Source organism: Astatotilapia calliptera, chromosome 1 (genome assembly GCF_964374335.1).
Source record: "Astatotilapia calliptera chromosome 1, fAstCal68.1, whole genome shotgun sequence".
In the NCBI taxonomy this organism is placed as follows: domain Eukaryota; kingdom Metazoa; phylum Chordata; class Actinopteri; order Cichliformes; family Cichlidae; genus Astatotilapia; species Astatotilapia calliptera.
The window spans coordinates 25,317,247-25,337,018 of record NC_137422.1 but is presented as its reverse complement, the minus strand read 5'-3'; the positions used below and the strand labels follow the sequence as shown (position 1 = coordinate 25,337,018).

The window sequence follows — 19,772 nt, the reverse complement described above, 5'->3', positions numbered from 1 at the left end:
TGGTAATCAATTCATTGTTTAAATATATTTTCAGGCTTCGTGACCATTTGCTGCTTGTCTTAATTTGAAGGCTTGGATTCTTGGCTAGACAAAGACGTGAAGACCTTGAGTTCAGGGTCTTTTTTTTCCTGATAGAACATTAAGAGATGTACTGTCTGTCACTTTATTTAGTAGCTACAGACTACAGATTGTGTGATGTCTGCCATCTGTCATTGCGTGATCAGGGTCAGTGATGCTGGGATATGTTAGCGATGTTTTGTTTGTTATTCTTTCGGATTTTGTGTTTTCTGTATTTTATTCCACAGTATCTGCGTTATCCCGTTTCAGTGCCCTCTTTTAACGCATTAGCAGAATCCTAGTCAATTCTGAACACAAACCCAAATCACACATATAATGTTTAAAACATTTTCTCTGGCTTTTAGATGGCGTACCGGAGAGATGTGGGCTATTATCACCAGGTATCTATTTCTCTGTATTCCTCCTCATTACTGATCTGTGTTTTCATTTTCAAGGCTCAGCTGTGCCAGCAGTGGGATTTGAATGGGATTTTGGGCAGACAGCAGCTATTATATATTGTAATAAATCCTGCTGTGCTGATGGAAACTAAGGATACAACAGGAATTCTGACTATCAAACCTGCAACAATGAGATTTCCGTAGATAAAAGAATGGCATTGCCTGTACTTGTTACAGTATAGCAGTCACCACATGACAAATCTGAAAGACTAAGGCTTGCAAAGAATGGTTTACCAGCAGAATGAGCGCTTTTGTTTGTGTGTATGCTCACAATTGCTTAGTTTGTGTAGAGAAAATGGAAAAGTGGTTTAGTTATTGCTCCATTCAGAGTTTCTGTAATTACCTAATATCTCCAGCTGCATGAGTGTCATTTTTGGACTCAGTAGTTTACTGACATACATCACTGTAGATACATGAAGATGCAAAGTATAACTCAGCGTATCCCACTGTCTTATTTATGAACTTTCATTAGTGAGAAAGCAATAAAGTCTTCGTATTAGACTGCAAAAGCAACTTCAGCACTGCTTTCAGAGCGCCAATTGTACACACAGGTCTTGCATGATGTAAAAAACCCCACCATACCAGCTAAATTCTATAAAATATGAAATACTCAATGTTATGAAAAATCTTTAGTGAAAGAATATCCGATTCCTTCTAATAAGTAATGTAAAAACCCTCAGTTGCTCAAAGATAGCTTCAAATAGGTAAAATTTAAATGAGTCTCTTGTGCTAGCTCTTCTACATTACTCAGCGTCAGCCAGCCAACTCGTTTCATCACACACCCTTGTTAGAGTTTTCTCTTTTGAAACCAGCAACAGGAGGGGTTTCAGTTAGTGAGAAGACAGGATTCAGTGAAAATCGTTTCTCTCTCTCTCTCTCTGTGTGTGTGTGTGTGTGTGTGTGTGTGTGTGTGTGCTCTATCAGCAGAGAGAGGATGAATGTTCACAGCAGTGTCACACTTTGTGATTTTGCACCATGTCTGGGTTACTTTGAGGCAGTGATGTGTGTCTGACAATTTATGACACCGTGATGGGAGCGGTCCTAAATATTTTAACGTATGTGTATGTATTAGTGAGTGGGTCTGAAGTATTTTGGCTACTACTGTTTTTTTTTTTTTTAGTATATGGGCTTCAAGTGTTAGGTAGAAGCCTGTACCTTTCCTCGCTTGTCCTCAAATATTTTTTAATATATAACTTTATTGCTGTATTTCTGTAAAAGTCTGCAAATCCCATTTTTGTCACCGCCCACTGCAAGTCATTTATTTGACAAGAATTTGGAAGAACATGAAAAAGGGCCTCAGTTAAATCTGTGCTTATCTTTTTTAAAGGCGCAGCGGTGCAGTAATCCCCACTTCTTTTTCCTAAATCCTTTGGACATCAAAATATTCACTGTGTATTTTAGCTATACTGAGATATTTGTAACACTCGTTCTGGGCAGCATAGTTCTGTGTTGCTTGAAATGGTTAGTTTTTTTGACAAGAGGTATGTGATAAAGAAATCACTCTCACTTCAGCTATACTTTTTGTCACTCTGCATTTTCACCCAACTTGTCTATCAGCCAGTCCAAGGTTTTGACTATGCCAAACAGCACCTTGGCCAACAAGGAGGAGATGAGGAAACACTGCCTGTCAGTCAGGATACCTTAGTGATGTCTCTACAAATACGGGACACACCACTTTCACTAGAAAAGGCTCTGCAACAAGATGGAACTGCCAACAAGAAAAGTCTCACCACTGACAAACACAAAAGGTATCACTCACTCTAAATGTTTTTTACCTACGTGACTTGTATTGATCTGAGGTTAAAAAAATGCATGATGTTACTCAGGTGATACCAATGATTATATGTTCATTAGTTAACAGTTAACTGTTTGCCTACAGATTTTGTGTGTGTGTGTGTGTGTGTGTGTGTGTGTGTGTGTGCAAATAGTCTAAACAAACCCCCCAAAATACTTGAAAACTTGCCTGTGACATGTTAATTAAAAATTGTGTCATAATTGTTTCAGAGTGTAGTGCAAGCACAATAAGCAGAAATGGACCATGCAAACTGAAGTGTTTTGGCAGTTAGACTGATTAGAAGTGACATCATAAAGCAGAGTCCAGTGACAGTAGGAGACAGTGACAGGACCCCCTGGAGCCTTGAAGCTGGTGGTGGAGCAGAGTAAGCAGATGGCTGATGGAGATTTTGAATGAGACGTCTTGGACATTACAAATGAGGTGGAGATGGAGAGGAAGAGAAGGGATGTATGATGATTTTCAAGGCGGGATTTAAAGAACAAGGAGTGGGAGCTGATTGGCTTAGAGAAAGCAAACAGAAACAGAACATAAAAATAGACCTGAGGGAATAGCACAGCTCTGTTCATCACAGTCCTCTTGAACCTTGTATCCCTACTATCAGTAGTAATGACTTAATGAGCTCTGACCAGTAAGAAAAGAAGAAAAAACCTAGCCTCCATACAGAGCTGGCAGATGTATGATCAAGTAGAGCAGCTTTAGAAACGGCTGATCTTTATTCAGTTTGTTTTTCTTGGCATTAGCTTTGAGAATAACTACTATGACACTAGACATTAAAGGAAATGCATTGTGCTGGTTTCAGTCACGCTTATCCAATAAATCCTTATTTGTTCATATAACTAATGAGTCTTCCTCACACACAGATGATCATGGAGATCCACAGGGTTCTGTGCTAGGCCTGATGCTTTTCACAAAAGAATAAAAAATAAAATAAATAAAGTTTTTACAGGCCATAGCTTTAGCTATCATCTGTTAGTGATTTAAACCAAGAACTCTGAGGACATAAATCATGATCCGATATGATGATGGTGCTGAGGAAACGTCTCATCACATAAGGTTAAAACAAAGCTACAACAAAACTCAACCTCCCAGCTGTCTGAGTTGTATACTTCAGTCAGCATGCTGATGTTTGTAAAGCAGGGGTATCAAACTCAATTTCACTAGGACCAGCCTGGGAAATGAGAGCACTAACATGGTTTTATTTAATCAAAAATAATAAAAAATATCCTGAATTATATTGTTGTTTATGTCCCGTAGAGCTTTCTTATACATAAATTGTTCCACAGAAAGCCCCTAAAACTTCCACATGTTGCCTAACCATCATTTGTTTAGTCAAACAAACTACATTCTGGTGTGAGTCACTTAATAAGGAAGAGACATCCTGATAAAAGCAAAATAATTTAACCTTTTTTTGTGCACATATTTTTACAAGTGTAGTATTGTCTTTTTCACAGACCTCGACATGACAGCTCAGTAGCTGCGTGTGAATATCCTCCACTAATGGGCTTGTATTTTCTATTATGAAGCTTGCCTTTACAGCTCCATCACTTTGGGATTTGGCTTGTAAAATCACATTTTTGTAGCTGCCTGCCTCTTTTTAGGCAGTGACTTTTTGAAGCCTCTATACTCTCTACATGGCTCTGTAACTTTGCTGGCATGTGGTTTCAAAATGACAATAGAAGTATATGAGATTGTTTCTTGGGAAATGGATGCACATGGTCCTCTCTTTATGCTCAGCGAAGACATCTGTTGTACTACACAACTGTCTATCTTCAGCATTGGATTTGCATCTTTGTGATATAGGTTAAGGTTGTTAGCTTGTACATAAACTAAAAGGTGGGCCAGATGAAAATTTGTGAAGGGTTGGATTTTGAGTTTTACGTGTTTCCTAGATAAATAATTTAATTGATTTTTTTTTTTTACAATATATGTGTTATCACACGAGATCACTACTCATGTGCAAAGTGCCTGAATTATATAAAGAAAGGCAGGATGATAAAACATACATTTTCCTGTCCTATACTCTGTCCTCATTTTACTCCAGTGCTGAGCGATAGGCAGCTATAAGCAGAGTTCTCTGCATGGGCAGGTGAAATTGACCTTTTCCCCCATCTGACAGTCAGTCGCGCTGACTCGGTAATTAATTGCCATGTTAAATCATGCTAAATTATTTAATCAGGGAATGCAAAAGGGCATAATATTTCAAGGCCATGCAAGATAATGATATCGAACAAAATTTATGTAATAGAAAAGGGAATCTATGGACTAGTGGTCCTGCTGTAATGATTTTAAACACTCCTGAGGCAGCAAAAGTTTTTAATTTGTTATTCATCAAGATACTAATGAATAACAAAAAGCTATTAAAGTCTTCATATGTCATCATTAAGTAGATTTTCCTGGTTTTTAACCAGCTATATGCACTTATCCTAAGACGTACCAAGCCTATGATTTACCTTTTTCCACCCTGCGGTCTGTCCTCGCTTCATCTGTTATAAAACAAAGCCTGGCTCCAAGTTTTCAAAGCACAGAACATTTGCTGTAGAGGTTAGTTTGGAATTCTTGTAGCATTTTTTTTTTCATTCATTCATTTCTGTTGCAAATTTGGTAGTGTTTTGCCTGGTCGGTTCAGAATACAACAAAGAAGGGCGAGCCATGCTGAAGCAATTTCAGTCATGTCAGCATTTATTAATAGCAGCTCAACAAATATAAACCAAACGAACAAATGAAGGTGGCCACCCAGGAGAATAGCTGAAAATCAATCAAATCATAGCAAATGTAAATCTTGCTGGGTGGCTAAAAGGCACCAGCCTTCAAGGTGGGAGGAGAGAGAACCACGGTCAGAGAAAAGAAGCTTATACAGACTCCTGATCACGTGAATTCAGTCTGTGAGTGCGAAAACAGAGTCAGGGATTTGTATCAGAAATAAAAAGGAGGAAGCAGAAAGCAGGCCAAACAGCAACTATTGACGCAAGGCCATCACACTAATTGGTTTTAAAAACAGTTCCAATAACATCAGTGTCAGTGACTCATTTTTATAAGACTATTATACTCTCCAATTTCTAAATTTGATTAGGCAGACGTAAAACTGCCAGTATTAATTAAAATCCTGCTATTATTATTACTATGGTGCCAAAATACAGGAAGCATGTGCTTCAAGATTTTTCCCAAGTGTCACTTATCCAGAGAGCTCAAGGTTGTTCATTTTTGTTTACTGTTTGGTAACGTCAAAAAATAACCTTTAGTTTTAGCTTTTTCATAAATATAGACACATCAATAATGTAAACCGATAGACAAGGAATACTGTGGTTTGACTTACTTTGCCATCCTGTTAATTTAGCTCATCCAAAAGAATGGCTTATGGGATATCGAAGCATCCATCGATGGTCTGTTAGCTCGATTATCTCTTCTGCAATGCCACAATTCAAGTATTGGTTAGATTTTAGTGAAGTTTGTACACAATGATCTGCTAATGGGGCTTCACCGAAACTTCCCAAGGTTATGGTCATATTTGTAATTTCACTGGTGCTTTTTCCACTTTTACAAGAATTGCTACTTAAGTTTTTGCAGATATAACTGTTTGTGAACCTCCGTGGATTTTAGATGTCATTAGTTTGTGTAATTCAGCCAACGACTGACAAGAAGCAACATAACATTCTTCTGTACTTCATCTATTATATTATTAACCTGTCAATTGTGATTGATCATGAGCCGGATGAGCTATTTTCTGATTGACTTTCCATTCAGTATAACAAGAGAGTGGAATATTAGATATACTTTAAACTTAGATTAAAGGGGGTAAAATGCCACCCTGTTGCATTTCAAAAAATTGTTATCATGCATCAACTAATACACATAGCTTGTAAAAACCAAAACGTTTTTTTTGTCAACATCTAAAATCATGTCATTTAATTTTATTTTAATTTTATTACATGATTATGTGCATCCGTGTATAGTGTATCTCTAATAGCCTTAAACCTAAAACTCTCTCACACCGACAGGGTAACCACAATCTGTCCACCTCTATAAATTTTTATATGTTTCTATGCAGCCTCAGACTATAGAGTGGGGCTAGCTCTGCAGCACTGCCTCAGTTAGAGCACGGGGAGGGTAGCCACTGTTCCACTGTCTTTCTTTGCTGTTATCAATTTTAGGCAGACAATTAGGGGATAGACCATAGTGCTTTGATGTCACTGTCAGCCTCGTGGTCTTTTGAGCCGAGGCTTGATCGGCTCTAATTCCAAGTAGAGTACGGCGTTTGAAGCGAGTAAAAACAACAGTTTGGATGAAGCAATTGTTTGTCCAGCCTTGCTTCACTCTGGAAATAATCTGACGTGTACTTTGCACATACATCGACACTGCATATGTAGTACAGACACAAAACGGGAAGATAAATGTCCAAAAATCCTTCATATTGCCAATTTTTTTTTAGCAAGAGAATTAGATGATTATTTTGTTATTACATGTTTCAAATATAATAATGGTAGTAAAGTTTTTTGTCAGTAAGATGATTTTTCTATCGTTTGCTTTCATTTTACTGCAAAACGAATGAGTCTCAGTGAACAAAATGAACATACTTGATTGAATACTGTTGATTTCACTGATATACTAAGAGCAGGCAGCATTTGGTGATGATTTTAACGTGAGCACACATCTTTTTTATCCTTTTTTTGCTATGCAAAAAAAAATAAAAATACAGTAATAGCACATTGTGGTAACAGGACAAAGGCTTGAGTGAGCGAGAGAGGAAGGTGAGGTTGTTAAAGCGAGGGATGACATAACCTGGCTCTGAGCCCAGCTTCCTGAGAGCTCACCGCCTTTCTTGTTGCTATGGTTACTTGCAGCAAGTTGCCAAGTGAGGATGGTTCCGTCATCAGCAACGAATCAGAGAAGCCCAATTCCGGCAGGGGCCTGACGGTGTCGAAAATCACAGCACAGCAGAAACTGACAAAGGAGGAGACTCGCAAGAGGGACGGTGAGAGTTACACGCTGATGCAAATACAAATAATTTGCTCTATAGCTCCTTTGCGGACGAGGTCAGGTGTATGACAGATGTTTTTCCATTCTCTCCTATGCAAAACACTTGCATAGGAGGGATGTCTACTACATTTCTACTGCGGCTATTTTTACATTCTAAAGTAGGTACCTCTTCAGCAATAAGCATAGATAGATCTGATCAATATTACATGAAACAGAGAGTCTGCTGGAATAATACACCGTGTCAGACTAGCAGATGCTGTGACACACTGACACAAACACATGCTTGAACACATGTATTAATGCAAAACATAAAAAAAGCCAAACGACCATGTGAAGTCAGCCTTCTCATGCTCTTTGAGCATTCTGTGCAGTTTATGCGAAATCCATTTAGATGTTGAATTATTTGCTCTTCTATTCTCGTCCACTGAAGCTAAATGTTCTATATGTGGTGGATGTGAGTGAAATTAATCTAATACTCTTTAAATTAGATCAGGGGTGCTCGATTATGATATTCTTAATGCTTAGTTTTGAATAATTCATCAGCTGAGTTAAGGGAAAGCTAGGACTGAATCTAGTTTGTCTGATGCTGAACGAGGAACTAAAGTGCAAAGTCAGTTTTTCTTCATTTATCACAGAGATGCAATGCCACAAGTTTGGAAGTCAAATCTATCTTTGTGATCTATTGTCTCCATCCAAAAACTCGTTTGCTGACACAGACAACTGATGTTTGACATAATCCCAAGTGTCAAGAGGTGACAGGAGCCCTTGGGTGGGCAGGCGGGGGTGGTTATCAGACAGACAGACAAAGAGAGAGTGTGACCGTTTATTCCTCTTTGACTGACAATGTAATGATTAGAGGTATTTGTAGTCTCTTTGTGAGTGAACTCCTTCTCTGTTCTTCAGATCCATATGACACCTCCTCTGGCTCCCTGCAGCTTATCTCCATAAAGCCAGTGGCAGCACAGACCAACTACTCACATCCGGCATCCTCTGACCGCAGCCAGGACTCGGCTATTGTCAATGGAGAGGTGATGCAAATGCACACATCCTCTCAGTTGGATACTTTTTGAACAAAAAAAAACGTGTCATATAAGCTGGAAGACATAGAATTCTGTCCTTGCATACTTCTCTCTTAAGTTTAAAATCGCCAGGAAAAAGTTGGCACAAGGTCACATCTTTCTGTGTGCTACCCACAAATAAGCACATTTTTAATCAACATCAACTTACAGTGAGTCTAAAGAAGAACCTGGAAGTGGATAGTTCAATAATTTATTCTTGGGTTTTAATTTATTTTTCATGTCAGTTGTAATACTGAAGCAACATAATGAATTTTTAATAAGGGTTCATTTTCTATTCACACCTGCCTTCTAAGACAAACCTGTAACTGCATACAGAATAACCTCATGTCTGCATTTGTTCTGATTGTCCTCTGTTCTGCTACATCCTGTGGCCTACCCTCTCTGCAGGTGAACTTGGCACTGAAGCAGAAGTCAGACATTGAACACTACAGGAACAAGCTGAGGCTGAAGGCTAAAAGGAAGGGCTATTATGATTTCCCGTCCACCAATGGCAGCAGCAGTGGCCGGGCTGTGGCACAGAGACAGCGACACGGTCATGAGAGGGCTGCCGATGAGCATGGAAGACCGCTGGAGCCTGATGATGAGCGAGGTTCTACTTATGTCAAGTCTCACAGAAGGTGAGGGGAGAGTAGGGAAGCAGCTGGAAACAAGATTTTACTGACTGTCAACACAAAGAAAGATCCATTCTTGCTTACAAGTTTGACCCACCACATGTATCATGTTCTTCATATTGGTTGATTGGACTTTTAATCATGGACTGCTAGCAATCTCTGCTCACCCCTGCTGTGCCTAATTAGCTTACCTCTATAAGTGAAAGTGCCTCCTCTAATACTGTTATTATCCATTTATGCCATAGTAGGTAGTGGGAGTCCCATTAGGCCTTTCTGATTAGACTGATCCAAATTCAGAGCTTCCCTAATGGAGATAATTCAGGGTTTTGGATGGACCACTATGCTGGTTCTGTCCTGTTTCAACCACACAGATGCACAAAAACATGTGTAGTACTTGTACTTTACATTTAGACATCAGAATAACTCACACTCATCTGCTAAGCAGCAATGTTCAAACCAGAAAGTGGGTTTGTGTGTTCACTTGATGACCATTTTACTTTGAAAAAAATAAATCTTTCAAACAATTATTTGAAATCTGTCCCAGAACTTTTCTTTGATATTCTTGGGATTTTCTAACATATCACATCTCATCCCTCTGTTAACATTTCAGGTAGCATGTATACTTTTCCTCGCCCTGTTCATAATGTCTGGCTCAATAAAAACTGTAAGGTTTATTGTCTTCCTTCACCCATCACTACTTGCCACTGCGGGGAAATTAAAACTGAAAGAGTAAATGTTTTAAGTTAATAACAAAACCAGATTTGATTTGCACTGAATCCACTCTTTACTCTAATTGGCAGGCACTCGCAGGTAGGGCAGGCGGCCTATCGAAGCAGACAAAGCTTAAGCAGTCCGAGCCCCGGAGGAACAGAGATGGACCTGCTTGTAATGAGAGAGAGACCCAGGAGAGGCATCCGCAACAGCGGCTATGATGTGAGTTATATTTCAACACCGACCCTGTCTGCCCAACTAGATCATCCAGCTAGCAGTTAAAAGATAACTCTACACAGGTTCAAGTCTAATTTAAAAAATATGCACCAGTTTATTAAAGATTTGGTAATTTTAACTCTTTTTGTTACTCTTGTCCTTGCTGCCTGTGAAGCGATCCTCTGATGGGGAATTAAAATCCACAGGCTTCATTGTGAGTAAAAGATATTTCCACAGTTCAGCTAAAACTATAATGAGGGTTCATCTGTCTGTGTTGGGCAAACAGAATGCATGTCTTTCAAATTTCCAGCTAATTTTAGTGCAAATTTTCCCCTTCGTATTTCTGTAGACATTGTTAAGCTGCTGTGCAGCTGTAGAGGGACACTTAAGACAAGAGGAAATTTTGTACAGACTACCAGCAAAATGGGGGAAGAGCAGCTTGACAAGACTAAAGCAGTTTTTCACATTTGGCACTGCAGCCCTGAACCTTTCTCGACATTATCCCGCAGAGCTGTATGCGAGAAGCGCATGTCTGACTCAGTCAGAGAATACAATAGGTAATTACCTGGAGAATTTACATCGGGTGAGTGGACGCCGTGTGTCTTGCCTCCTGCAAGCTCTACCCAGGCAGCACCCTCACCTGAACCAAACAGAGTATTTCCAGAGCTGAGAACGCAGCTTTCCTGTAAGAGAAAGGCTTCAGTTAGACATAGGGATGTGTTAGAACACATTAAAAGGCGTTTCTGCGCAGCCATTTTACACTGAATTGCATTAAGAGATCATATCATGTGGGAGTATAGCATTTGTAAAAGCCTGCTTAAAGACAGAGGAAGATATTTATGTGTAAACTTATTTAACAAAGCATTTTAGCAACACTGAAACAAATGCTGGTATTTATTAAATGTATTAATACGAGGTAATTTGCAAATTGTGTGTAGAAGACTGCACAAGTGACTTTTACTTTTCTGATGTATTACTCTTCAACGGTGCCCGTGTTTCTCATTCATTTTAATAGTAATTAAAGAAAAGGTTGCCTATTTGCACTGAATTAAAAGATCAAAATCAATCCCTGCTGGAGTTCAGCCTTATTCTCTATGCAGCAACAGAGCTAGAAATGAGTTATATTCAACTCAGGTGTGGTTTCAAGTGTGCCCCAGCCTGCTGAAGGTAGAAAAGTGGTTCATTTATAATTAAGAGCTAAGATTTATTGGGTCCTGTCGTTTTGATATATAATGCATCTCAGGAAGACTGGTTTATGTCCCTACTGTTTTATTGGTCCATTATGGTTCTGTGTATGGCTTTTTTCTGTCATGAAGACCAAACACAGGCATGGGAGCTTCTAAGAGCAATCAGGCAGACCATTCCTAAAGAGGGCTTTCATTCTGAGCCAGTGCTGGAAATATTTCTCTGAACTTCCACTGACCTGACAGCCATCTGACTTTTCATGGGAGAAAAATAAAAGGGTCTACTGGCTCTTATAGCTGTAGTTTGGGCGCCTATGTTGAATCTTACTGTTTTATGCAATTCTGTTGCTTTGTCTTCTGTTGCAGGTTCAAATCTGGTCTGGCAGCTTTTTGCTTCCAGTTTAAATAGATCAGGTGTTTGAGATGACTAGCTGGTATCGCAAGCAAAACAGTGTGTTGAAGTCTTTGTTACCAACCTTTCGGCTCTGTTAGAAACATGGCACAATGGCCAGTACAAATTACAAGATCCTTTCTCAGAACTCCTGGCCCTGTACATTACAGAGGGCCTCGTGTAGCTGCAGGCTCCATCATTGCAGATATATTTCTCTGATGTTCTGTGTTGCAAGAGGGGCTGATTTATGAGGTGCACCACACTAGGTCTCCCATGACTAGTCTGTAGTCGCACAGGAAGTAGGACAGCCTCAACTCATATTAATTTATCACTAAGTATGAGGACTGATTTCATGTGGCTAAAGAGAAAGTAAGAAAAGATGGAGGAGATTAAGTCTGGGAGTGGAATACATAGAGTTGAGAGGACAGTGGTTATGTATAAAGTATCAGTGGCCCTTCTCCTAAGCTTACTGTAACCAAACTCATAACAACATTGGATTAAACTATTACAGCAAATTAATCTAGTACACTCAAGTGTATGTTAAACAGCCTCTTCTAGCTCAGTCAGCACTTTGTTTGCAACCAAGTGACAGAGTTACAAAATACATTACAGGACTTGTATCTGTTAGCATCCGGACAATTCAGTGTGGAAAGGCTACGTTTAAAAGTATCACAAAAATTTGAAAGTCAAAGCATGCTTTCCACAAACCATCAGCATAAAGCTACCGTGAAACTGATGCTTTTATTCTCTGAGGGCTAAAGTCATCACTGGTGACAACCCTAACCCTAGCCTAAACTCTAATCATAACCCTGTATTTTGAGAAAAAAATAGGCTTTGATGTGTCTCAGTTGGAATGATCATTTCTTTGTGACTTGATTGCTAAAATCTTAACTGTCAACCTGAGATTAGGGTTTGGGTCACCACAGATAATTTCTTAGGCCTCAGAGGGTTAAACTTGTGCCAAAATTGCATATCTCATCAGTCTTGTTTGTATGTTGCTTGTTTTGTTGTTGTTGTTGTTGTTATTTAAGAAAATGAAACGGATAAATATAGGCTTTTCTACCAAATGTACAAGTTGTCAGACTTTGCAAAAGTATGTTTAGTCTCAGTTCACAATAGTTTCCCTACGGTAATATTTTCAGACTGAGCCAGAGTTGATTGAGGAGACAAATGTTGATCGTATCATGGGACCGCGGGGATACATGTATGGACGGGGCTTGAAAGGCCACTCAGAGACATCCACTCTCAGCTCGCAACCGTCGATTGATGAAGTGCGACAGCAGATGCACCTGCTGCTAGAGGAGGCTTTCAGTCTGGCTTCAGGGGGGCAGTCCACATCTGGAAGGCACTCCCACCACCACCAACCAAACCACTACAACCCCGCGCCGCCTCCCCTCCCTTATGCAGATGTGGTGACCAGTGCACCGGGTACAATGAGCTCTGGACAGGGAGGCCTCCAGTGGGTGCCATCTTATGGTACAGATATGTATCAGTGTAGCCTGCCTGAACCAGTAAGTTGGCTGAGAATCACTTGTGCTCTCTAATACCTGTAATAAAGAAACGTTAACCCTAAATGGCTTTCACAATCTGTTTAAGGCCTTTCGCTTCACCCAGCTTCCTGAGGCCATGGGTTCTCCTCCCCCTTTACCACCTCGCACTGGGCCCCCTCCTGGGACTTCTCTAAGACGGTAATGCTGAAGATATACACGAGCACAGCTGCAGACAGACCGTCATACTGCTGCCTGTATTTCCCAAAACCCATAAGATATTCAACATTTATTCATATTTAAATGCATATTCAGGGACTAGATAGTCACTGGGTGATGTACTGTGGCCAGCGCGATTTTAGGGCTTGTGTAAATTTTAATATTGGAGCAGTGCATTGAGAGATGGGAAGAATGTTAATAAGGTGCCCACTTTTTCACTCAGCATGTGTCTGCCATCTAGTGGTGTAGTATTGCAGCATGTCTTTGTTTATTGCCTCTCCAATCTCTGTCCAACTTAGTTCCACTTCTGACTTGGGGCCTAAGGGAAGGAGCTTAGAGACATCTGTCGCTGAAATGCAGAGTCAACATGACAACAACCCATATGGGCCAACCACTAGAGCAGCACTTCCATCTATCACTGCAGAGCAGCCTGTGTCCAACTACTCAGGTAAGCATAACAAGGAGATGACTTTGCATTTTAAAAGCAACCCACAGTGTGTTCCAGTGTGCTTAAATGCCAACATTACTTTGTCAAGAATGGAAAAATATTTGGACAAATTAAAATGCTTGAGGTGAAAAGCTGAAATCTATGAACCCACAAATGAAATGAGTCAGTGCCACTCTCTCTTCTCTATTTTTCACAGGAAACCCAATCACGGCTGTCTATGCCATCCCAGCCACGAGGCCCGGTTACTCAGAATACTTTGTGTCCACACCGCCCACCTCCTACCACAGTCCCTCTTGGATGTCTTATCCACCTGAACCCGAGGATGTGCCGCCACAGTGGGCAGATTCTGTAAGGAAGCTCATTTTGCCCGAAGCACCCGAGCCTACTGCAGAATAATTAATGTACAGCGGTAGAATGTCGTTACCAGATGTCGGAATTAAACAGGACAGTCCGGCTTAAGCTGTTGTCCCATAGCTCCAAGAGATCCTTGGACTAATAATTAGATCTTTAAAATAAACTCCTCCAAATGAATTTCTTGAAGGATTAAGAATAAATCAAGACTCTGAACAGGTTAGAGAATGGCTACAAACATAACATACATGTAAGGTTGTTTTTTTTGTTTTCTCTTATTTTCATACAGTTTCCTGAAACACAATATTAATATGATAAAATATATTAGATAATATTAAAATGCTTCTCCATAAGTTCAATTCAAGCCCAAAGAGCCATAAAGCGTGGTACTGAACTGACATGAATTAATAATAAAAAGTCGCGTAGTTGGGATACCCCTCCCCATTAAACATTTTTTTTGTCCTTTGTCTCATTATGGAACTGACATTGATCCAAAACACATTTTCTGCCCAGTCTTTAACTTTGAAGATGACTGGAACTCACTTAACTTAGTAGCTGTTAAGCACAGTCCTAAATGTTCTTTGTTTTTCATTACAATTGGAAAGGCTCCATTTGTCTTGTTAGATGTGTTATTGCAACCCGTGTGGCCTATGTGTCCCTCCCTCCCTGCACTCTCCCTGTTTGTATGAAATGTTTTTTGTCTTTTTTTTTTTCTTGTCTCTTTGCCTGTTTCAACCAAATGCATTCATGCAGTGTCTTTTTGCAGAACCAGTGTCATTTAGAAACCATTTGCTGAACTGAATTTATGGCTGGCGTTGAGTGGACACAACAAAACACTGGGGTAGTTGAGCACATTTCTTAAATGAACACCTTTTTAAAAAATTTACTGTTTGCTTTTTTTCCCTTTTTTTTTTTAGTTTTGTGGTGTGTAATGCTGACACTTAAAATTTGTGTCTTCATGCAAGAGTAGATTTTTGTTCGAAGCAATGTTTGAATCAAGTTGCATCTTAGTTTAATATTTTTGTAGAGCTCCACACTCATTACTTTCCTTGTTACGTTGGTCCATTTTTTGTATATTTTGCGTTATCACCCATTCTTTTAAATTAGTGGTTCAAGAGAAACTGTTCACTCAGCAAGATGGAAAACTAACGAATATTCTGTCTTCTAACAAAGTCATCTTTAGTGGGCAGTAGTAATGATGTTTCTGTATTTCTGATGTCCTGTTCATCTTGTTTTTCAGGTGCCCCTGCCTGGGTACGTAGAGGCTTTTCCTCATCCTCGCTACCCACAGGGGAGCCCCACCAGGCTGCCTCTGCAGTATAACCAGACACTGGAGCAGCCACCACCTGCCCCAAGCACATCATCCCAGCAAAGTCTACCCCAGGTGCTGAAGGACATGGACAGTATGCCCCTGAGCAGCCTCTCCACCTCTGCACTTGTGCAAGCGATCCGACAGGAGGTGGCAAAGCTAGCGAAGAAGCAGAATGACATGTTTGAGTTCTAGGTTTGATTCTGCTCCCATGTGTGCAGGACATGCACACAGTGGTGGCATTCCTATGGACAGATTTTTGATGTTTGTACTCTATAACAGACTGATGTTCTTTATCCACTGATGATCCACTTATTGATTTCTTTTCATACACCATTGATGTTTTTTTTAGCTCCTGACTTTAGGGAAATGAACAAAAGATTATTGCCATCCTCTGTTGATGATGTCCAAAGTAAGTACACACATCTCTCTGTAGATATGTCAATAGGAGACGCTAAATATGGAAAATGTCTTTTTTTCCCATGATCTCAATTTTTTTGGTAATCAGAGTTAATTGAGAAGAGACAACCCCGTAGCGTTATTGTCTGTACTGAGAGGACCAAATTCTTCCTGTCAGATGGGTAAGTATAAACCACAGTGTATATGAGCATGTACAGTATAAGGACATTGTGTATCTAATCTCCTTTTATAGAACGTTAGCTTGAACAAGATGGGCTCGATCAATATCTGCTAATATCCGAATCCATACAATATCAAACCAGTGCATCGCTTTTTAATGTTTGTTTGCAGATCACATAATAACACCAATAACAACAAATGCTTGTTATCTTTGGTGGACTAATATTGTTTTTCTTTATTTAGTTTAAACTAGTTTCTTTAAATTAAGAAATGGTTTAAATACAGTGAATGGGTATTTGTGTTTTCAGTTTAACCCAAGTTAACATGACGATGCATCCATGATGATGTGACTGATGAACTGTATATCTCCGTGTATGCAAAGTGAGAGAATCATTCATGACTGCAGTATTTGTTGGGTGTTCAAAAAGTAAATTCACTTGGTTAGCATTAAGAGACCTTTCCTTTGAACAGTAATAGGTGGTTATTATAGTATATTACTGTTGTCAAATACTTAACCATATGTTTGGCTTTTTTAATGTCGAAAACACAAACACTTTGGCTTTTGCAAACCCAAATGAACAACTTTGAAGTCAAATTTATATGCTCAGCTGGATTTTTATAATTTATCATTTGCCGATGATTCAGCACACCTACTCTACAATTTCAAATCCTTAAACAAAATCCAGTCTCTTAACTTCTAGTAGTATCGGCATCGTTTCTTGTGAAGTTCAACTATAAAGATAGTGAGTATATGCTTGTTTACTGCCCCTAAAGCATCTCGATGGTCTCAATGAGCACATTTAATGAATAAAATGCCACGTTTGTTTAAAGTACTGACACATAATGAGGTTCTGCATCACCGCTCCCATTCAGAGGTTTAAGCGCACAAGCCATCGTGTCATGGTTCAGAAACAGTGTTCAAGATGAACATATCACTGTGGATCATCATTGTGCCCTGGAGTCATGCTATAGAAGACAATTACCTTCATTTTTTTGGGAAGTTTTCATATGTAATGAAACTAAGCCAGGTCATACATAACAATATAAAACATGTCTGCCAACCTTGAAAGTTAAAATGTGAGTATTAATGATAGTGATCCAGGCCCAGTAAATACAGGATATATAGTATATAAATTTACAGGTTAAATAAAAGACCAAGCCTTGAATAGTATAAAGGACACTTATTACAATTATTTTAGCAAGGACAAGAAGAAAGGCGGTCACGATTATTCTCTAGAAAAATGAAAAGAAATCCTGCTGACTTTTCTAATGGGATGGGTTTAATTTAGCCATCTTTATGAACTTTGTCAGCCTCATGTTAGGACACCATATTAGGCCCCAAAACAATTTTTTAAAACTCCCATTGAAGGAATTCTTTCCTCATATTTCACTGTGGCATGAAAGGCTCTAGCAGGTTAGTTTGAACTCTTCATGCATAATTGCTTGCACGGGAACTGAAAGTGGGACTGACTGAAGATGAGTGCATGTAGGCCTACACCAGGGATGCTGCAATATATTTGTATACACACTGAGATGGTATAGATTGCCTACTTTTATTGATATTCACGTGGAATGCTTTGCTGATTATATTCTGATCAATGCTGTTGTGGGTAAACAGTCAGTGGTGACATAAAGAGTGAAGATGCCTTCAAATCATTGTTTCCTTTTATAGAGCAGTATTGCTTTTTCAGCAATCCTGGATGAATTTAGCCTTTTTGCCTCATGATTACTTAAAAAGTCTCCTTCTTTTCCAGTAACTGTTATTTTATACTCATCCCTGTTGATGTGTATGTAGTAATGAAGAAATCTTGTCTGTCCTAAACTCAACACAAACTGTCTGCTTGTTTTTATTAATTTTACTGATTATTCAGACAAGCACTTGTGTCTTAAAAGCTGTAGGTAATACAGTGAAACCATTTTTGTGAGTACCAGAAGTGAAGACCTTTCCACATTCTCATGCTGGATATCTGAGAAAACTTAGTGATATGAAACAAAGGGGTTTTAGGATATTATTTGATTTGAAAAAAGATGAGTATTTATTCTCTAAAATTAAATGCAAAGTGAACTAAATCTATTAAAAAAAAATCAGTGTTTTTTTTTCTTCCAGGCTGGTTTCTTATTTCTCTTCATCTGTTTGACCTTGTTAGATTCAATGATCCTCTCATATTACTCTGACAGAGAGATGAAGAGAATGATTGAGAGGGACAGAAGTTTTAGCCCAGATGATTAAAATGGAATAAAAGGTTTTATTTGGAGAGCAAATCAGTCCCTCCATCGTTTTTTACCCCGAAAATCAGTTTACCTGTCGAGCATTATCGAAGCGGTCAGAGCAACTTATTGTGTAACCATGTGTGTAGTTGTTATCTTGGTATCCTAATTTACTACATGTTCTGTAAGACATGCTAACATGGAGACACAGACGTGGTTGATGGTAATTCAGAAAAACAACAGATGGTTATAAATGTGTAAAGTAACTTGTTTTCATAGACTGCATGGTTGTGAGCCAACAGCTTTTGCTGTGTGCAGCCACCAGAGGCAGCACTATGCAACTGATTACAAAATTGAAGCTTTCTTTCATTTTAAAAGTTTTTGGGCTCAAATAGCATGACAGCCACATCCATGATTGCCATATTGCCAGGAAATATATCTCTCCTGTAAGTAAGTTGCTTATTTTTGAATACCGTAGAAGAAATAAGCTCCGTAAGCTAACACAGCTGATTTAAATGGCTAAATTACCTCATCAGCATGTCTTGAAGTTCTCCAGAGGCCTGGTAATGAACTAATCGTTTGATTCAAGTGTGTTGACCCAGGGTGAGATCTAAAACCTGCAGGACACCGGCCCTTGAGGCCTGGAGTTGGAAACCCCTGTTGTATGGCAGCATGACTTTAGTAGAGATACATAGTATATGAGCAGGGTTCTGGGGCACACTTGGCATATTACTATAGGTGAATTCACCTGCAACAATTGAAAGCTTCAACAGGCCTTAACTTGCATAAACTCAAGCAAATATTTAAAAAGTAATGTGTCTTATAATATAGAAAGCTGTCTCTTGTCAAAGACTTCTTTGACCTGACTCGGTTCTGTAACACATCAGCAAACTGTGGAGCAAGCATATTCTTGTTTGTGTTACCTGCCAGTTCAGGTCCATGAATAAAAGTGTCATTTCTGACACTACTGCAGAAGTTTGCAGCAAGCTCAACACCCATCAGAGTAGCTAGAGATTATATGAGCTAAGACCCAAAGTGCCATTCTGGTGCCACTGAAAGTGCTACAGCTGTGACAGGTACCAGTGCAGCAAAAACTATTCTGTCATGTTGACAGGTGAGCATACTCAAATTTACTCTACTCACATATAGTGTTTGACTTTGCACACATACCATTTTTGACAGTTGAGCTGCAGTGAATCATATCACTGGCAGGGCGGATTGAATGTAGCTTTATTTTCCTTCAGTACTAATAACAGTCATAATCATACTGTACGCAAACGCGCATTCCAACTTCTTATCTGGTGCGCGTCTTTTATTTTGACCCCGAATGCGCTCCTGCGGACCACTTGTGTGCAGCCCTGCCTATAACCATCCCTTTCTTGTTGAAAAAATGAGGTAAAATTACCTAGAGACTCAGGTGTATGTCTTTGTTGGCTATATTTACAGCAGCTGTAGGGAATGGAGTTAAAGTCATTTTGCTTTTCTAAAATCAGAAATATTAACAAGCACTTCTGGCAATGTAGCCTAATATACATTCTACCACAGAGATGCTTTCAGGTGCGGGTCCCAAAACAGAACAGAAGAATCTGAGATGAAATATTTAAAAAACAATTACAGACTTTTACAGAAATTTAACATAACTAAAGAGCTAGCATATTCTTGTTTCAAGGTCAAATGACTTGTGTTAATTCACTA

The 19,772-nt window shown here is 39.3% G+C and overlaps 1 protein-coding gene across 4 annotated transcripts in view; it reads left to right on the top strand.

Annotated features, from left to right (window-relative positions):
- Positions 1-17,696, top strand: part of kiaa1549lb (KIAA1549-like b) — a 62,774-nt gene extending 45,078 nt beyond the window's left edge. Inside the window, exons 12-24 of one of the 4 annotated variants that reach the window (XM_026170039.2) lie at positions 423-458; positions 2,073-2,263; positions 7,149-7,279; positions 8,188-8,312; positions 8,751-8,980; positions 9,775-9,907; positions 10,077-10,115; positions 12,619-12,987; positions 13,073-13,164; positions 13,482-13,630; positions 13,827-13,978; positions 14,748-14,822; positions 15,222-15,360. In XM_026170039.2, the coding sequence (XP_026025824.1) occupies positions 423-458; positions 2,073-2,263; positions 7,149-7,279; positions 8,188-8,312; positions 8,751-8,980; positions 9,775-9,907; positions 10,077-10,115; positions 12,619-12,987; positions 13,073-13,164; positions 13,482-13,630; positions 13,827-13,978; positions 14,748-14,777 (1,677 nt within the window). In that variant the 3' untranslated portion in view covers positions 14,778-14,822; positions 15,222-15,360. The other 3 variants (XM_026170020.2, XM_080299118.1, XM_026170029.2) reach the window with 3 other exon arrangements.
- Positions 17,697-19,772: the final 2,076 nt, after the last annotated feature.